This window comes from Cyanistes caeruleus, chromosome 1 (genome assembly GCF_971803275.1).
Source record: "Cyanistes caeruleus chromosome 1, bCyaCae1.hap1.1, whole genome shotgun sequence".
NCBI classification, from domain to species: Eukaryota; Metazoa; Chordata; class Aves; order Passeriformes; family Paridae; genus Cyanistes; species Cyanistes caeruleus.
The window spans coordinates 130,281,656-130,302,146 of record NC_141701.1 but is presented as its reverse complement, the minus strand read 5'-3'; the positions used below and the strand labels follow the sequence as shown (position 1 = coordinate 130,302,146).

General features: G+C 36.9%; 1 protein-coding gene across 11 annotated transcripts in view; it reads left to right on the top strand.

Moving 5' to 3' along the window:
• Positions 1-20,491, top strand: part of CDK14 (cyclin dependent kinase 14) — a 341,278-nt gene that overhangs the window by 69,511 nt on the left and 251,276 nt on the right. For all 11 annotated transcript variants that reach the window (XM_086857927.1, XM_086857960.1, XM_086857948.1 and 8 more), the window contains one exon: positions 12,457-12,702. In XM_086857927.1, the coding sequence (XP_086714053.1) occupies positions 12,457-12,702 (246 nt within the window). The remainder of the gene's footprint in view (positions 1-12,456; positions 12,703-20,491) is intronic.

The following is a 20,491-nucleotide window of genomic DNA, read 5'->3' as shown; positions in this document are numbered from 1 at the left end:
TTTCTCTCTATTGTTGCTGATCTTTTATTTGTCATATTCGCGGGTGGATGGGCTTCTCTGAAGCTGCTGTATCAGTTCTGGACTGGCCTGCAGAGGACATGGAAACAATCAGTTTTATCTGTTAGTTGTCTCTGGTTTGGTGTGCTAGTCAGAAATGGTGTGAAAAGTGTGAGTGGAGATTTCTCTTTTATTTTTCAAATATCTGTAGGATTTATTGTTGCAATTTGTGTACATTAATTCTAGAGCTGAACTTGCTATCTCATCCTGCTGACTAGTTCTGTTGCAGCTTCTGATTGAAAAATAACTTGATAAATTTAAAGTTGATGTTATATAAATGTAAAATAACCTAAGCTAGTAAGAAATATCATATCAACAAGCTTTTGATCCAATCTGTATCATTCTATTCAGGAAATTGAATAGAATTTATGTCAGTTATATTTCAGTTTTGCTGGGTTGGATGTTTGTAATTTAATGTTAAATTGTATACAACTTACCTGAAGAGGAAAATACCAAATGTTGCCAAGTGAACAGCAGGGAAGTAAAACCATTAGGAAAAGGCATAATATCTATTTATATATTGTGAAAGCTCAGCTTCATTTAATTCATTTTTTATGCTTTTCAGTCTACAGGCTTAGAGCATTTGAATATGTCCTCCATTTTATTAAATCTTTGTGTAAGTACACAGAAAATATATTTAAACCATTAGAGAGTATGTGTAAAATAGATTTTCCCAGACTTCCCTGTAAATAGTGGGGATTTTAACGAACAAATTGGTTCTGCTATTAAATATTGACTATAGAAATTTTATTTTAATGTGATGCAGAAGAGTTGTCTTGAAAAGTTCTGCAGTTTAATGATGGTGTTGCTGCTACCTAGGAAAGTCTCCCAACTTTCAAGTTTTCAAGGAATTTTTCTGTTTGTCAAAGTAGTCCAGATACATAAAATTATATAATTATAAAATGTGATTGTGCTGCTGGTAGGCAGCTGTGCAGGGAAAGCTGTGCAAAATATCTACCATCACTCAGTTCTGTGACAATTTCTTAATGAGAAGCTTAATGTACTGTAAGGTTGGAGGACTTCTCACATGGATGTTCTAATGATAGATGTGATTTTTGACCAAATTGATTCTCAAAATCTGTTGCTTGTTGAAAGTGATTCATGATGAACTCACAGCTTTGGAGGTGCAAATTGCCACCAACTGCAGCAGAACTTGGCTGCTTTGTACTGTTACAGCTTATTCTTTAAAATTCATTTGACTTGTAAGTCTACTACAGCACCTGTTTTGGCTTGAACACTTCAAAGAAATAGCAGTGATTTTCACTTCTCTGTTGAAATACATAGGGTTGTTTTTTTTAAAAAAAAGTGAGCATTATCTCTATGCTGTCCATAGAGTTCTCATTATAAAATTGTAGCCATCCTTCTTATGATGAGCTCTTCTCCGTATAAGCTTGAAACCTCTTAAGTTTTATACATTTTGGCAAGAGAAGATATACTGGAGTGTTCTTTATATTCTGAGTGACTTAATATGCTATAATTTTCAGTTAAGCTCTTGACAAGATTCTAAATTGTAGGATATGGCGTGTTTTCCAGTGTAGCACATTATGCACTGAGAAGCAAGTTTCATTAGGCTCCCTTACACCTTTATTGCTTTGAAAGTTATTGTGCTACTGCAAGTCTGGCAAACCTGTGGTAGCTGCTAGAAAATTCCTTTGAGACTTTTCATTCAAGTTCTGTAGAATTCTGTAACCAGGTCATTTGTCTGAGGGGAAAAAAACCCAGAAAGAATGAGTTAAAAAAAAAAAAAAAAGTCAGGCGTATATGAAATCCAAACACAGATGAGGACTTTTCATTTGATTATTTGTGAAACTGGGCTTGTCATCCTTGTCTGAACTCTCAAACTTCCATGAAGGAAAGCAGTGGCAGAAAGGTCATGGATGGCTGTTACTAAGATTTCAGGGAGACTGAGTTGGAATGTAGGTTATTCAGATCTTGGAAGATTCTTCACACAAGAGAATAATGACAAAGATGAAGCTCTTTTTCTACCTTTACCTTTATACTGTGCTGATTTGATAGAGGGTATTTTGTCAAATTCAGTGGTTTGGAAGATAATATGTAGAGGAGCAGATCTAGAAATGCTCAGAGAGCTTGTCTTTCCTTGTGACATTCATCAGCACCTTGGAAGCTGCATTTTTCAACCTGTAGGGTTGTTGACCTCAGGGATGAAGCAAATAAGAAAGATATTTCTTTCTTGGTGCTAAAATGAAACTTTGAAATGCATTAGCAGAATGAAGCAAGCAACTCTCATTACCTAGTTTATTGTCTGGCTTTTGCTAAAGAGAGTTAAAAAGGAAAATAAAAGAAGAAAAATGAAGAAAACAGGGGAAAGAATGAAGTAAGTAGTTTTGGTTTTTTTAATGAAGGAAATGGTCTGAAGGAAAAAGAGCCAAACTAATTTACCATTCTATTCTTGAATTATTTCTTTCAAAGTACTTTTAAAACATCTGCTGAAGCTGATGTGAGAGTGGCATTGATTTGTTAGTGACCATGCAACATGCATACTGCTCCACTGCAATGAAGGTTGTCATCACACCAAAGGATAGCTGCAAAACCTCTCCACCTGCAAATGTGTATATTTCACAAAGATTATTGCATGACCTATCCCCTTCATCTCGTCTTTTAATTAACAAAGTGCTCTTCAGCATTTATGTGAAGACCATATATGTGAAAGGTCTGTGTAGTTGGGCTAAAGTCTTATACTGTCAGTTGTATGACTGGATCTCACCAACACCAGTGTTTTTATTGCAGTCCCTGCTTGTAAGAGGACATTTTATTTTAGTTTCAGTCTGAAGTACTTGCTGATAACTGTGAAAGAATCAAGAGGCTTGCTAGGGATAGGCAAAGGAGCCTAAAGGAACTGGGTAGAAGTTATTTCCAAGGCATGGAGTTGTTTACAATTTATTTTCTTAAAAACCTTACTGACAGCCTCAGAATCTAGCAAGAATAGGCATTTTGTTGTCAAGTCTCTCAAGATTTCTCACACTTGATCTTGGTAGTGGGAAGACTTACTGCATTTATGGATATGCCTTTGATAACTTCATGATCAGGGGGAGTTTTGGAAGATAGAATAAAATTATAAACCTGTAAACTCAGAAAGACTTAATATACTGTTCACACAGAACCACTAATAATGCACTTATGGAAAGAAAACTGTATAAACTAGCACTGGCACATGGAGCCATCTGTTGGAGCAGGAGGCTGATATGGAAAAGGGATTGAAAATATTTTTTTACTCTTTATTTTTAAATCATGTTCATATGGTTAAAGAGGAGGATAGACAACAGATACAAGTGGGTAACTAAGTAAAAGAGTATAAAAACCACCTGTCACAATTTCTCAGGAGAGTGTTTATGTTCAGAAGCTTTCTCCACCGCCTTTCTGGTTACCAAGGCATCCTTGGCTCGTGCCTGGCACTGGAAGCTGCCTCTCCCACACTGACACCTCTGCTGATCCTCAACTGCGCTCTCCTGTTTGGTTTATTGGAGGAATGACCCTCCTACTTTTGGATGCAGCAAGTCTGCATCCAAGGTTAATGGTAGCAGCAACCTGGTTGCAATTTCAGGAGAGGCTTGCATGGCGTGTTGCATTACATTCCACCGTGACAAATGTGAACACTGTGCAAGTAAAAGGAAGAACTTATTTGCCGGGCTTTATTACTGACACAATTACTGTATTTTGGGTCATCAGGACAGAAATAGAGCAAGATGCCCCTTTAGATCAGCTCTGTTGAGTTTCTGTCTCTTTTCATGAATGTTAGAGGCTGTCAGGACTTCGGTGTGACCTTTTTCTGAGACCCTGTCCTTAGGTGACTCCTCCTGACGTCTGTTGTCAGAGAACAGAGTTTTGCTTTGAGGAGGTATGTAGGCTTTTATAGACCTAAAATCTAATCCAGACTCTCTTGAAAACTGGACCTTTTTTCTCTCCAAGGAGAGGAACATCAACTTTAATGGATTGGAAACTCACTTTTCTGAAGTTAGGCTGTGCTGTGAACAGAAAAAAAATAAGTTTAGAAATGCTCAGCTTCTCCTTACCATGTTGAGGGCACCTAAAATAATTTTCAATAATTGCTGATTTCAGGATTGTGCTTGACTCAGAAAATATGCTAATATTTAGGTATCAAGTTAGCAGAATAAATAAGTACTGTATTGTGGCTCTTGGTTTGTTGGTGGTGAAAGGAAAGAATTGTGTAGCCAGCTTTAACTTCTAGTATAAAATGTTATTTTCCTTGATAAAGGTAAAAATGTTTTGAGATTTTTATGCAACTGGGATTCCTACCCCAGGTCTGATCAGCTGGTCTTTCTCTGAGAGTGACTTTTTTCTCACTTGGCAATTCAGCACAGACATTTAATCAGCTCATTGAGTTCAGTGTTTCAGACAAACACAGAGAATTAATGTCAGAGCTTCTAGTTCAAAAATTCTCCCATCTGGCACTTCAGTGACCTTTTTATATTCGCCTTCTTCCATATGACAATGACAGTTGGTTTAACATCAGCTTTGACTTTGGAAATGGAACGGCCATTTTGGGCGAGTGCCTTTGAGATGGGCTGTGGGAGGTGTATGAGTAAGTCTGTGATAGGTACAGCAAGGAGCATACCATATCCCCAGATACCATTTCCAGTCTCTGAGCTCTGTTTTCAGTTGCATTTGCTAGCTCATAGCAGTCTCTGTGGCCAACTAAAGTTAAATAAATATTACCCAAGAATGTGAATTATAGTTCTGGGACACAAAGAGAGGCCATATAGGTCTGGGACACAGGAGAGGAAAAGAAGTGTCTTTTTTTTGCAACCATTTTTTCCTTACATCTTCCTTCCTTTCCACCATCTCCCTATTTTTTTATTTTTTTTATTTTTCCATCATACTCCAGTTGTTTTTCAGCTTCTTTTAGCTATGCCCATCAAATCTTCAGACCAAGAGGCTGGTGGAGGTGATTACAGGGAGGGGTGAGCGTGTTCAAGGACCTCTCTCAAGTATGAGCCTGATTGCACTGGTAGCTCTGGTATGAGCTGGCTGGTGATGTCGTGCAGCATTACATGCTCTACTTCCCCTCTCACAATTTTATCCGCTCCCTTATCTCATCTCTTGTTCTTTGTGGATCTTTTCCCATGTTGAGAGTTCTCACCAACTGAGCTCTCTTCTGAACTGCTGCATGTTTCTGCTTGTGGGTGCAGCAGCCATTTGCTGACCCTCTCTTGGGGAGGATGGAGAGTGCTACCAGATGAACCGAGAAGAAGCAGGCAAGACTTTTGTTTGTAATGAGAAAGAGATTCCCTATTGCTTTGTTCTGCAAAGAGAATGAATCTGCAGATAGCTGCATTTTTATTTTGAACAAAGCTGCTTATAATACTACAGAACATTCCCAAACTGTGTTTTATAAGTAGCAAATGTCAAATTCCAGGGATGCCAGAATCTGCAGATGACTTGTGTTCTCAATTGCCATGGTACCAAAGCGTGATAGAAAATAACATGTTTATAAAAGGTAATAAAAACTTGTATCCAGATAGGATTTTTCCAGTGAAAATTAATGGCAGGCTTATGTTCTAAGCAATTCAGCTGCTGAACCAGTGGTCACTTAACTATATATCTTATTCTTTATACATCTCTCAGCTAAATGCAGCTGCTAAGTCTTATTGTCTGTAATAATGAGATTGTTGCACTACTTCCAATGGGCTTTGGCTCTACAAATTATAATTTATATCTTCATAACTTTTCACTTAAAAAAGCCCAAGTGCTTTACAAACTTAATTAGCACTCCCAGTTTCTGCTTGTGATAGGGGCAGGATCACAGTTGTGAACTGAAAAATGGAGCTGTGGAGAGGTTGAATGATTTCCTTACCTCACATCACTCAGTAATTTAAATTTTTTTCATTTTTCTTGATGCATGCTAGATCTTGGGTTTCACTGTATCTGGTCTTTTCATCCTACATCTCCTGGAATGGTGCAAATGGGTGGAATGCAGATATTTCCTTCAGATTTTTCAGTAGCAGCTTTGGATATCCACTTGGATATTTACCAAACCTGTCACTTTTTCCCCCAGATTTACACAGTGGCAATAACCAATAGAAAATTGTAGATGGTTGGAAATTTTCTTGATATTTTACATAAGTCTGTATCTACTGGATGACTAAAGTAAGCATTGTAGTGTTAAATGTAAGAATTAAAACCCAGATATAATGCAGCTTCCTGAAAGAGGTGATGAGCTTCAGAGTAGGCTGTCTTTACACTGTACAAGCATTTTAAACTTTTTTCTTCTGTGTGGTAGGATGTATGACCTGTTCAGCCAGAATTGGTTGTTCTTTGTTACTGAGGATGTCTTTATTCACATGAATAAATTCCACTGATATGGGACAGTCTGTATTTTACAAAGTGCCCAAACAGGTGATTAATTCCAGGGTCAGTCATGACTGTTTTAAAATTCATGGACTGTGAGACGATAAATTACTTACATGGTTTAGCTGATCAGTATCACTCTTTCAATGCTATATGACTTTAAACAGTAAATGACTTAGTCTAGCAACCTTTAATTTCAAGAATCCTGTTTCTTTGGGGCCTCTTAATTTTGCTGACAGTGATGAAGTGAAAAAATCTTTCATTGAAACTGTATCACAATAACTACATCTGATATACCATTCATTATTTTCACATTAATCCCAAATGCAGATTAAGGAGTATTGCTTGAAATGAGATTTAAGGTGATTCAAAGAGTCATCTTTATTTAGAAATTGTTCCATGAATAATTATGCTGATTTTTATTTATTTAATAGGGCTTATTACTGAGCTTTACACATGGAGCAAAATTACTCTCCTTGTGATTTCAGTCTCTTAACTTCAGCTGTATTCTTTGCCACAACTAAGAAAGTTACAAAGTATAAACTATGTCATTCTAACATGAGGAACTCTCTCTTGAATGTTCTGGCCCTTTTTACCTTAAATTAATGAAAAATCACAGAGAAACACTAAAATAACTTTTAATATCAAGCTGCACTAACTTTTGTGCTGCTGCATTTTATTTTGCTTTACATTGCCAGAATCTGTGACAGCTCAAGTAATACCTGAAATTGACACAAATATTCTGATTTTCTAGATAAATCTTCCTCTTGTGATTTCTTTTAAAAGTAGAAAAGGGTTCTTTAGGTAGCTGCAGAGTAGTTGTTTGCACTGGAGGCTTTAAGTGGCCAAATGTCTCATCATGATGTCTCATTTTGTCTTACTTTTTCAGTTGAGATTGAGTAAACAATTGTGGACAAATTTTGATAATGGGTTTATTTCAATAATCAGATTATGGAGAATGTATATGGCTTGGCAGCAGCACGTGAGACAACTTGGGGAAGTACAGTAATGTGTTGACATTAATGATCCATGTGTGGGAAATGTAATGGGCAGGATGCTCATGTTGAGGTGCTTCTGTTGGAGCACGCCTGGGCTGACAGGGATATTTTTTCCAAGATCTGGAAATCAGATCTGGGATCAGGGAGTCTCAGCTATCAATGCTGTTGCCTCACTGAGTAGGAATAGTCATTGCTATTTTCTGGATTAAATACTTTCCCACAAGATACCGAGTGCCTGGGCAGTTTCTGAGTGCTGCTTTGGAAGTGTTCAAAGAGTAATTCGAAACACAAAAAATGATTTTCTGGAGGACCACTCTGTTTTCAGTGTAGAAAAGCAAATCTCCTTAAAGGGAGATTGGCATTGGGGTCTAGTTTAGCCTTTTCAGGATTTTGATCTTAGAACCAAAACAGAGACTTTGGGATTGAATGTTCTACATGTGAAATTCTCCGGTGTGAATACCATACATACCAATCCCATTGTTTTGTCTTTCCTTTTTAACCCTTCTCGATTTTTTTTTTTTTAATCATCTGCTCCTTGTCTCAGTCCCTCTCCTGCCATTTTTGCCAACATACATTTTTCATCATGGTTCTCTCAGGTACTGAGATTCCTGTGAGGTTGGAACCTTGGTGACAGACCAGCTATTTCTTCTTTTACTTTTCATGTCTGGGGCCACCTAACATGCCAGAAGTTGGAAGTGGTGAATAGTCCAGTGAATTCCTTGAGCCTTTTATATCTGGTATGAGGGTTGGAAGGATAGTAATATTTTCTTGAACAATCCATACATGTTGCAGGTTTTTTTTTTGTGTATTCCCTGTTATACCTATAATAATTTATAGCTATTAAGTGTGTTGATTGGCTTATTTTAAATCCTGTTTCCTGTAAAGAAAAGTTAAAGCATAAATGAAGATCCCATACCTCTGTTCCTCATAGTTGTGAGATCTGCTGGCAAAAAATACCCCATCTGAAAGAGATAAGAGTGGTTCCACTGCCCTACTTTTAAAAGCCAAGTAGTTTTGGAAATAGTTTATACCTCAGAAAATTTTGCCTTGAATGTAGTTTTTGGTGGAAGAAGCTCCTGAAGGGGAAAGAATCACTTCAAGTGTTGACATACCTTAATGTTTACTTATATGATTACTTGATTTAAAGAAATGACAATTTAAACTGCTAAATGCAGTTGGCTAGACAGAGTTTTCTTTAAATGCACAGAATATTCATACTTAAATTTTCTTCTCCTTGATTGCATTTTATAAATCATACTTATCATCTTGTGTATGACAAAACAAGGTCAATGTTTATTGTCTCCGCATATGTTTGAGGTCAGTATTTTAAGAGTTAAGGTGCCATTGAATATCACATCTTCATGTAGCCCCAGTTTTGACTGTGGTGGCATTTACAGCATCTCAGTGAGTGTCTGGGTTGCACTGTTTTAACCATGGCATCACATAGATAGGGAGGGCTAATGAATCCTAGATATTGACTTCCTATATGTAACAGCTTGTTTCACTTTGTTTTGCATTCTGGTAACTGTAGCTAAATTAGATACTCAACAAAATTACCCAGTTTTGAGGCTGCATTGGGAAAAGTTTCCATAAGTTTCTGGTTTCTCATCTTCATTGAGGTGTGCTAGGGCTGTTCTGTGTGTAAAAGAAAGGTCAGTAAAAGAATAGTGCCCACTCTGAAGAACCTGTGACTTAGGTAGATAGAACAAATGAAACGGGGTAAAAAGAAAAGCCTGGTCTTAGAGGTGGCAGAATGTTCTTACAGGGAGTCTCACTATCCCAGAGGATCACCCAGGAGCATCTGAAAGATCCTGAAAATGAACCAGTGTTCTTTGTGACAAATACTGTGTTTGACTGGAAAATATGCAAAAAGAAATCTGGAAATGAGAAGGTGTGTTAGGCTTCTTCTGATTGCCAGCAAGGAGCTACCGGGTGGTAGACACTGGTTTACACATCTAACACCTTCTGATGCTAAGTATTTGTACATATCCTTTGATAAGTTGAAATTTATAAGCAGCAGTTATGCTGTACAAGGGAAAATTATATTTAAAAGGCTGAATTAGAGTAAAAAAATCAAATCTATAATGTTCCTAAAGGTGGTGTGGTCAAGCTGGTGAAATCTATAATCATTTATATACAGAGGAAGATTTCCAAAGTAAATTCTGTTTCAGTTTTGCTTAGCACATTGTTGCTTTTTTTTGCATGATAAGCCACTACAGAATAAGTTGTACCCTTAGCTGGAGCACAGGAGCAGCCCATCAGCACTCCTGCTCTACTGTGCTAGCCTGAGATTGCTGATGGAGGGAAACCTGAAACCATCAATGAGTTTGTGTCCTTAAGCTGGTTATGACCAGTGCTCAGTGCTGACCTTCTAGACCTGGTCCTTTCAGATTTCATAGAACAGAGTTTCAGCATGAAGCTGGCCTGTCAGTGGACGGCAGAATGTAAAACAAATGCTTAAATATTGTTTCTCTTCAGTGTTTTATAGGCAGGGTAGACAGTCTGGAAATGTGTAGCCTGCAACAGTGGCATAAGCTTAGCTTTGCTGGCTTCAGCAGTGCACTCTGCTCAGCAGCCATTTGGAGAGAATCCAAGGAAATACTGATATTGGTGAGAGAGAAGTGATGAATTAAACCCCTCATCAGCTCTGGTAGGAGATGTGCTGCAGTTGCAGAACAGGCAGATGGGCAGGGGGTCCAGCCTCTACTTTTGCATTTCTCTGCAGTCTTCAGGCTTTTCCACAGGTGACAGTGGTGTGCAGCCCGTGCATCCACCAAGGTGTGTGACTTCTGAGCGGGGAGCTGGTTGGTGCTCATCTTGGTTTTGGTCATTTGGAAGTTGGAAGCTGGAATATGATGGTGGGGGCTTTTATCCTACTGCAGATTCAGTCAAGTGGCTGAAGGCTAAAGTGCCTCCCTTCAATATTTAATTCCAAATTATTACTGATGCCAGTCAAGACAATAGTAACACATGCTTACATGGTCCACATTAGACCTATACACGGAGATTTTCCAGTGGAACAACAGAAGCAGCATTCATGGCATTATTATCTATAGTATGTTTATAGCTGTGTATTCCAAATATTTTAATTTGCTACAGGTGCCTTGTTAACCTGAAAGGAAGACAAGTGCCATTTTGGAACTCTTTGTCCGTATCTCCTGATCCTGTTTTCTAGGTCATAGGTTTTCAAATGCTGAGAAATTCTGATTACTGATTTATTTACATCCATGTTGATTAAGCAACGTGGAAGTGCTGCTATATTAACAGTAATTTCAAATTGCATTATTTTAAAACATCTTTGTTGGTAGCAAGCATTGCAAGAACATGGGGATGACAGTGGGGAGTATGTGGATACACATCTGTGCATATGAGTGGTTTTAGGGAAAAGAAACCAATGAGTTTTACAAGAAGACTAATTAAAAACTCTTTGTGCTGCAGCTCTTTATCTTTTCTCTCTGAAGTAACACACCAAAATTACATATTTGTCTTAAAATAAGCCCCCAAAAAATTGTCATTTGGAAGGAAGGAAATTAAAAAAAATGACACTTTTTTCAAGGAAGTTATAACTTGGTGAAGTTCTAGTCTTGGAGAAATCACTTTAGTGAGAAGAAATGTGAACCCTTGTAATGCCTGTTTTGTGACAGTAATGATGTCCTTCATTAAAGCTGACCTGATATATGATCATTTGGCCAGATGGCACAATGCAGGAAACATATTTTAAATTTTTAATGTAGAAAAGAAATCTTTCATCTACTGTTACAGTGAATCATAAAAAAAAAAAGCCAAACTCCACAAGGTATAGTCACCCAGTATTTTCTATAAACTATTGAAGGTTGTTGGATTTCAAGGCATATAATGCATCTGGGAAAATAGCAAAGAATAATTTATTTGAGAAGTTCTTGGAGATACTTTGGGTTAGGAAGGAAGACTCGTGATTTAATGGTATTTTCTTTTTTTTTTTTATATTAACTGTTTTAGGATGACAAGTTTTCAAAAATTAGAATAGATTATATGTGCTTGAATGGAATATTAACTTTTTTTAGGTGAACAATTTAGTTGACAGCAAATTAACACTGTCTATACTTAAACACATGCAAATGTCATGGACAAAGTACATTGTAGGTTACTTTGATGTGCCTTACAATTTAAGGAGGCTCTTTGGTCTGCTTGCATCACACTTTGTAACTTTTCCCTGTAGCCTGAATAGCTGAAACTATTTCTTTTTCTGTCCAAATAAAAGTCAAGTCTCTCATGGGTGAAAGAGAAGGTGAGGTCTCAAACACAACCCCTCACCAACAGTGTAATTTAAAAAAATGTCATATGTGTTGGAGGGTATTGAAATTAAAAGCAGAAATGTACATGACTGGAGTATCTAAAGGTGCTGTTCTGCTCGTTTACTTCTTTTGAACTAACCATGGCGTGTTTTGATAGCTCAAGCAGCAAGTGGCAGTCTTTAGAGCTTGGCAGAGTCGTACTTCACAGTAACAAAGAATTGAACTCCTGTGCTTTAGTGTGCCATTAAGCTGCAGTCTCACGTTTCAGTGCCTGGGAATTGATTTACTGATTTGATTTTCTGAGACATATGGTGATAATAATAATAACACTGTATAAGCATTATTTAAAAATACAATAATATACCGATATTGAATCTTTGGAAAGCCAGCACCAGCCAGTGCACACACAAACTACCACCATTTATTTTAGTTTAGTCTCATCCAATTTTGAACAAATGGAAATCAATACTGCTTGTGGATATCTGTGGCTAGGTTGGAGAGAGAAGTGAAGTGGCACTGTTGCCAGGAACACATTGTACAAGAAAACACAAATGTATGAATTTATGTATGTTCCTCTTTTGCCTTCCTTTTCCAGGATCTTTTATTACATTGTACAAAGATAGGCTTTTTATAATTATTATTGTGATGTGGGTGTCCCCTATGTAAAATGCGGGTGTCGTTTTCAATTTTAACATAGAAATAGAAGGTGAATGAAATGCCTTTTTTGATGCTGGCTGGTGCATGGAATGATATCGACTTTAAGCCTGTTAGAGTCAACAAATGATGTTTTTTCTTTTCAGATATGTGTCACAAAGATGTCTACACGGAACTGCCAGGGAATGGATTCAGTGATCAAACCTCTGGATACAATTCCTGAGGATAAAAAAGTTCGGGTTCAGAGGACACAGAGTAGTTTCGATCCGTTTGAGAAGCCAACTAATCAAGTGAAGAGGGTTCATTCAGAGAACAACGCTTGCATTAACTTCAAAACTTCATCTGCAGGGAAGGAATCACCTAAAGTCAGGCGACACTCCAGCCCCAGCTCTGTAAGTGCACAGTCCTGATACCCCTGCAGGTGCCAAATGGTGGAATTAGAGGTACCAGATAAAGGTCTTCTTGCTTAAGAAGGGATTGTTTACTTGGAAACAACAAAGGAAATGTCATAGCTGCTATTAAATGTGTTTTATATATTTGTAGTGTTATTGATGAAATAGGATTAGAAAATAGAACTTGAAAAATAATATGATTTATGAAATTCCTTTCAGATGTTAGGATTTCTAAGCATTTTCCTCTCCTTATCCTGCTATGTCATTACAGCTGCTATAATGTTTATGCAGCAAATTTGGCGGAGGATTGTTTATTTGTGAAGAGGAATTCTTTCCCATGAAGTTTAAGAAATCACATGAATTGCCTTTTTGATATTTAGATTTTGGTTTTAGAGAAACAGATCAGACTTGACAGATTTTGTTTACATTTTATAATTCTCTTTTTAAAATCAAGTAGTAAAAATAACATTTATCTCCTTGTCAGAAACACTGTGAGAGAGAGGCAAGAGAGAAGAATAATAGAGAAGGGCTTGGCAACACATCATAATAGTTTTATTCTCAAGTATTTTGAAAGAAACTAGATAAATAAAATGTCATATCTTTCATGAATAATTCCCAGAACAGATTTCCCCCAAAAGACCTTCAAAATTATTGAAAAACTATTTCTGTTATGCTTTGGCAAGAAAAATCCATAATAATGTGACCTTTGAGTTGAAAACTACAGATCTAAGTGGAATGGATGTAACACTTCAAATCTTATTTGGTGCGAAAAAATTTAAAAGGTTGATTGCCTCTTCTTTTTTCTTTTCTTTCTTTGTTTTGCTCTATCTTCTGGACATCTTCTGTCTTCCCTACAGAAGTTTGACTGAAGCCTGTCAGACTTCTAACGAGAAATGGCAAGAGATTCATTTTCTGTAGATGAGCTGTGTTTAACCCATGTGAATTTAGCGGGTAAGATGTCACGCCTCCAGGGGACTGTCCTTTTTAGAAAAGGTTACATTTTAAAATGTAACCATCTGTAGCAAAAACAAATTTGCTTTTTCATCATCACTTGGCATTATATAGCTGCTGCCAAAGATGTCTCTTGCGTATTCCATCTGAGTCCATGACAAAGAGTTCTTACCATAAAATTTTTACAATCATTAAGAATGAATGAATCTATTTGCACTGTTTTTACTTGTTTGTGATGTCTGATTATTTTTTGGCACCACAACTATAAATTTAAATTATTTTTTTTAGAAAATCTTAAGTATTTTGTGGTATTAACTCACTCTTCATCTCTGCTGTTCCTGTTAAAAGCTATTACTAATTTCTGTTAATGTTTTTTACATTCTTCTGTTAACACTGAAGGATTTCAGTTGTTTTGCTTCCAGAATTTTGAAGCAGATGTTTTTGAAACTGTGTTTTAGGCATCTTGTTCTTTTCCAGAAGGCTGGCACTGGACTGTATCCATACAATCTCCTATGATCCCAGTATTTTCTTATGTAAATGACATTAATGCTTCCTCTACTAGTATGCTGCTGGTTAGAGCCCTAGCTAAAACATATGCTTTTGGTAATCTTTGTCCACAGTGACTCACACAGACTTGCTGGATACAGGAGGTGCAAAGGAATTTCTTGAAATACAATTCTTATTTCTCAACTTCCTGTAATTCTCTCTGATTTTTATAGCTCTGTTTGGTGAACTCAGTTCTTCCTTCTGCTTGGAGGCATTATTAGTAATGTTTGACTTTTCCTCACAAGGAGGAGGATGTGGAACAATGAAAGTGTTCATGCCAATGGAGAGGGAAGAGCAGTTCACAACAAAGGTGGTGTTAGCCCTCTGCTGATCAGGTCACACCTGGTCCTGTCTGGCAGACTTGAGTTCAGCCATCCAATGCAGAGACAAGATCAAGATGCTTTACTCCCATTCCCAGGACCTGAATACATGACTTCAGGCAGTAGATGCCCTGATACACATTTTATTGAGTGATGCTCGTGTGGTTAGTTGCAGAAATGTATCATTCTGTGGTTTTGAATTATACTTGAATTAACAAAGGGTTTAGGGTTTCATCTTTTTTCCTAGCCCTAACATTGTCTAGCAGATGCCCATGCTACTTGCTCTTCTGATCATTACATCTTTTTCTTCCATGTCAGCTGCATATTCCCCCTTTACTGAATTCATACTTGGTTCTCTGGAAATTCTCCTCTTGTATAGGTTATACCAGTCTGAAGAAGCATTTCAATTTCTGTGAGTGTTTGTGAACACGCTATGCCCTCTGGCTCATATGGGCTACAGCTGTGGAGTTATGTTTCAGTTTTGGCTCTGCTTTCTGTATGCCTTAATTTAAGATATACTGATAGAGATATGTTACCTTCAATTTGTCCTTTTTACGCTTGATAAGCAGAGGAACTGAAGTAGAGACAGGCTTCCATTTAGTCTTTTCCTTTCATCATTTGAAGTCCTCTGTAGCCATCAGGTGTGGAAATGATGTCTTACAGAAGGTACATGGCCAAAGTTTGCAGTCTCCATATCCCTCACTGCTTCTGCTCAGGTGAAAGTCCTTTGTTTGTCTCAAAAAGTAACATTTTTCAGGATGTGACCTGAAAGACTTTGTTTATAATGCCCTGGGGTGTTAGTTTCTGCTTTGATTAATTTCACCAGCTTTATCACCTCTCTGACAGGTATCAGTTTCAGTGTTTGGTAATGATCACAAAATACTCTGCAAATGGTATATTGCCCATTTTGTGTTGTCCTTGCCTTTGAAATGCGCTGTGCTTTGTGATGAGAAAGATGAAACACACACAGAGGTTTGGGGAAGCTGGAGCTCCATGATCCTCCCACACATTGTCACTTGGAAAATTAATCTCTTGGTTTTATGAAGCATTTTTCTGCAGTCAATGTCACACTTTGTTGAAACATGGTAGAATTCCTGTGTAGTTAATTAGTGCAGTAGTGTACAGACAGAATTTAGCACTATTTGTTTGTTTGTTCTTGTACAACAAGCTTAATTTTTGCACTTGGAGTCTTTCCACCTTCTCCACTTGCTTTGAACACAAGAAAACATCTCTGACAGTGATTTCTGAAGTCCTTTTGCTGATTGAAATTCTGTGTTATTATGGGATGAATTTTCCAGCAAATCAGAAGATTTCCTTTATCACATCAGAGTAGTGGATACCTTGGAGGTTGTGAAGGTGTTTGCCTACCTGTGCATTGCCTGTCAGCCACTGTTAGAAGGAAATCTGGCTTGACAAACCTTTTCTCTGATCCATCCCAACACAATGTAAGTGCATATATATATATATATATATAATGTACATATAGCTATAATTGTGCTCTCTCTCTCAGTCTATGTCTATATTTCTAAAAATCTCATGCCAAATCCTTAGTCTACCAAGGCAAGAAAAAGCTTTTCTCTTTAAATGAAGAAAAGTTAATACTACATAATAAACTAGACAAGATAAAAAAAATCACAACTGAAAAGGAAACAGCTTGCCAAACAGCTGGTTTTAAAAGAAGATTTGACTAATTATCTGAAAATTTTATTTGAGATCCCTGTTCTTTAGACACATGATCAAACTCTCCAGTGCAAGGTAAAGTTTTGGTGTATTCAGAGTACACATTTTATCCACTAAAATAGTACTTTTGCACCATATGTAAATAGAATATTGCATGCTGTATAAAGTAGCCATCTGCTCAATATTTAGTTATCTAGTGATACACATCAGTTTGTTCTTGATATAGCTTGAATAGCTTGAGCTCCCTGGTGGTTAATTTAAATGTCATGGTAAGGTATATGTTCCTACCTGTCACTTACTTTTTAAAAACAAAATCAAGCAAAGCACTATCATTCTGCTAACTCAGATAAATGTAAAAAACATAAACATTCAAATAAAAAGAATTGGATAAGCAATGCTTTTTGGCAGAACAGCCTTTCTTCTGATTCTGTAACTTTTATTAATTTTCAGTCCTGATTCGTGCAACTTTCCTCCAGGAAGTATAAGCAAAAAAGCATAAATCCTATAATGATCCTACTGATCCTGTTAGCACATTGCAAACAAGTTGTGTGAGAAATCTAGCTTTAAAACAGACACTGATTTTTAGTGAAAGTTAGCCATCATTTCTGATGGCTGCCCAAATAAACACTTGCTGTGCCAGTTATTCCTCTCTTCCCCTTCAGATGTAGGTAACCTTCTCCAGCTAGGAACCTGTTAATTATGAGGGTAACTACATCCCTCCTGGTTGGTGTGTTTTATGGAGGTAAGATAATTTCAGAGTTCAGTGTAGAGAGTGGAGTTTTCTTTACTGGCACAAAGGAAGCGTTAATAATCGTTAACCTGAGGGATACTCTCTAGATGAAAAGGCAGATAAAATGTGGCAGTTGAGCCAGCTCCTGTGCTCTAATAGCCTGGAGAACAAGTGAACAGCTTTAAAAACTGCACCCTTCACAGACAGCTCTATGGTTGCTTCTACCCAGGTTGCTCTTAATTTATGGCTGTGTGTTAAAGGGTTGGGAAGATGCAAGCAACAGAATGGGATCAGAGAGTGGGAGAACTGAGACTGAAGCTTGGCTTGAATGCTTGAACATCTTTGTATCCCTTGAACATTGCCCTAGAAAACAGTCCAGCTTTAAAGACATGGTCAAATTGGCCTATTATTATAGGTTGGATACAACCTGCAATTAGTGTGAAACCTGCATATGGTTTAGTGAAAGAAGGTTTACTCTTGTGACAAAGAAGACAAAATGGTTAAAAAGTAATTACTATCTTTCCTTCTTGTGATTTCATCTCAGTTGAGCTTCTTGGCCTGTGTTTTGCTTTCAAGTTTTTCTAGCAATCGGTTTGTTTCTTTTGAGGTGTATAACAAAGCAGATATTCACTTGTGATATTCTTTAATTTACAGAGGTACTGTGAAAATAATATTTTTCTCTTAATGATGGTTTTACATTGAAGTTTAATGTCCTCCTGTTAAGAAAAAAAAGGATCTATTTAAAACTTAGACTTGTGAGTGTGACAGTTAAGTGTGACATTCACAAGCTGCTCTGCAGTTATGAAAAATGCATGAGAACATAACCCACACAGCTTCTATAGGAATAGTCAGGTGATTTTCAGTGTAATTTGCCTTTAAAGCCTTTTTTATTACATAGATTTTGACAAATTCTGAGAAGGAGAAGTATTCACGTGACGATGTAGTGGAAGGATTCATAGTGCAGGACCTTTTTTTAAGCCTATTATCTCTCCTTCAGGCTGTATCAATGGAACGGCCATTTGAAATGATGTGGTTAGAAAAGACAGTTTATACTCTTTTTTTTTTTTCCCTTTGTTATTTTTACTGCTCTCACATCAGTTTGAAATACTAGCTTCTTCTATTTCTGTACTCAACATTTTGGCATACTCTTTCTATCCTTGTTACTATGATCTGTATTTCCTTAACCAGAGGGGAAAAAATATCTAATCTTGGTTACTGCAAGCCATGCTGCTAAAAATGCTCACTTCTATGCTCAGTGGTACTCTCAGACTAATCTAGCACTGGAAAAAAAATACAGGCTTATAATAAGAAAGCTGCCTAATGAAAACTATTTTCAAGGAAAGGGAAATGTAAAGGCAAACAAGTAAAATTGCCATTGAGTTTCCTGAAGGGAAAGATCTGCATTGTTCTGCACTTCAGTTGCCGATGTCCTCTTGGGGATAGCATGACCTGTGCTGACTTTCACCGTGACTTGGGACTGTGTTCTTCAGAGGCCTGAGGACCTTTACTCCCTTTTGTCCCATTTAGCTTTCTCATTTGAGTTCTTTGAAAGATTTCTCCAGAGCATGAAAATTCACTTTGCAGTGAGTTTTCCAGTTGTATCAATTTCTTGCTGCCTGGTTGTTTACTGCCTGCTTAACTTTTTGCTGTTAGATAGTTCAGTCTTGGTCACATATGCATCTAGGCATTGGGGTTTTTTTCTCAGTTTTGTAAGCTGGGTTGTTGTTTTTTTTTTGTAGCAAATGAGGAGCTCTAAGATGGAGCAACAGGCTCCTTTATACCTAAGTAGTCCCAATGATGTTTAGTACATAGGAAGGTTGTAAAGAACTGGCAAAGGCTGTCCAGGGAAGTGGGTGAGTCACAGTTGCAGGAGATATTTAAAAGATGTGTATAGATGTGGTGCTTGGGGACATATGTGGTGGGCTTGGCAGTGCTAGGATTAGAGCTGGACTTGGTGATCTTTAAAGCCTTTTCAAACCAAAATCATTCTGCAATTCTCCATTGGTGTTTCAGAGGGTTAAAAAGCAGTAAGAAGGATCAAGAGAAATGGAAAAATAATAGCTGTAGAAGTATTGTAAGGTTAGATCTTCAAAAAAAAAAGCTTTGAAAAAACTTACCAAAATACATGTGTTCAGCTAAAACCAGTACTCTTTTCCATTGAGAAATAGTGTCTGGATTGCACCAGTTATGTAAAACATGGGGATTTCTTGCGAGTCTGCTGCTTGTGATGCCTGTCAGTGGCTGATGCAAGCACTGTACATCTGATTTGCTCTGGCTATGTCTCACTCACTATGTGTATTTCAGTCAACCACATCTCAGGCAGAGTAAGGACTCCTGTGATTTAACAAGCACCAATCTCTGTGTTTACATATTCCCATGTATTTTACCAGAAGGAATAAAATACTTTGGAAGAAGAAATTAAAACTGGATTTTTTAGATTTGATTTTAATATTAGTATGTAATAAAAAAGTCACCAACCTTGTTGTAACAAATGATTTTTTTTAAACAGAAATGGTTGAAAAGGATAAGCTAATTGGAGAAATCTGAACAATGAAATTCATATCTATGAAGCTGAAAAAAATACCCATATGAATGGGGGACTGTAATAATAAAGGAAAGTAGGCTGAAATGGTTATAATTTTCATCAGTCATGTGGAATTTCAAATTATTTAGATTCCTTTAAATATACTGTGTTATTTCTGTCTGTCTTCACCTCCTTTATAATCCAGAAATAAAGGGAAATATAATAAGTATCTGAACTTCTTAACTTTATAGGCAATTTGTAATTAGTGTATGAGATTTCATTTTTAGAAAATGCAGAAAATATTGGGGAAATGTTAAAGCTGTCCCTACATTGTCTAAAGTAATTGCAATATGATGAGTGTTTTGGCATTTCATTAAGAAGTATCATGCAAATTATTTATATTATTATATATATTCTTTTGCCTCAGAATGAACCTTTTTTAATTAAAAAAATATATGTTTATATGGAGAAAGGAGCTTGAGGTTGTAGGAATAACTATTGTTGATGATTTACTGTGTGGTAATGGAATAAAGGCATCCTGTTTCCTATCAAGATCTTAAGGCTTTACAAGTTGTTGTGACCTTTAGATTATGGTTTCCAGAGGCAGAGAATAAAAGTAAATCTCAGTGTGAAAATAAGAATGGATGTGAAACACATGTATACACCCTGCCCTTTCTCTCTATCGCTATGAGGAAGCCAACAGTGAACTATTCACTGTTAACTAGGGCAGCATTTCCACTCCAAACAAAGCTACTCACTGTGTGTTCATTGCAGCCTGCAATTTGGGAAATACTTTGTGCTCCCTCTTCATTACATGCAAGATGTTTAAACATCTGACCACTTTTTTTCTGAGGTTTCTTTCATGTTGCATTACTTTATAATTGGATAGCTAAATGACAAGGCTACTTGAATAAATATTTTAGTCACCTCTGTTAGTGACATCTGTAATAAAAATTATTTTTAAATCCTAAAATTTGTTTTTAACCAGGCAGAATGCCTTTTTAAGCACAGATTGGAAACCAAGAATATTACAGCCTT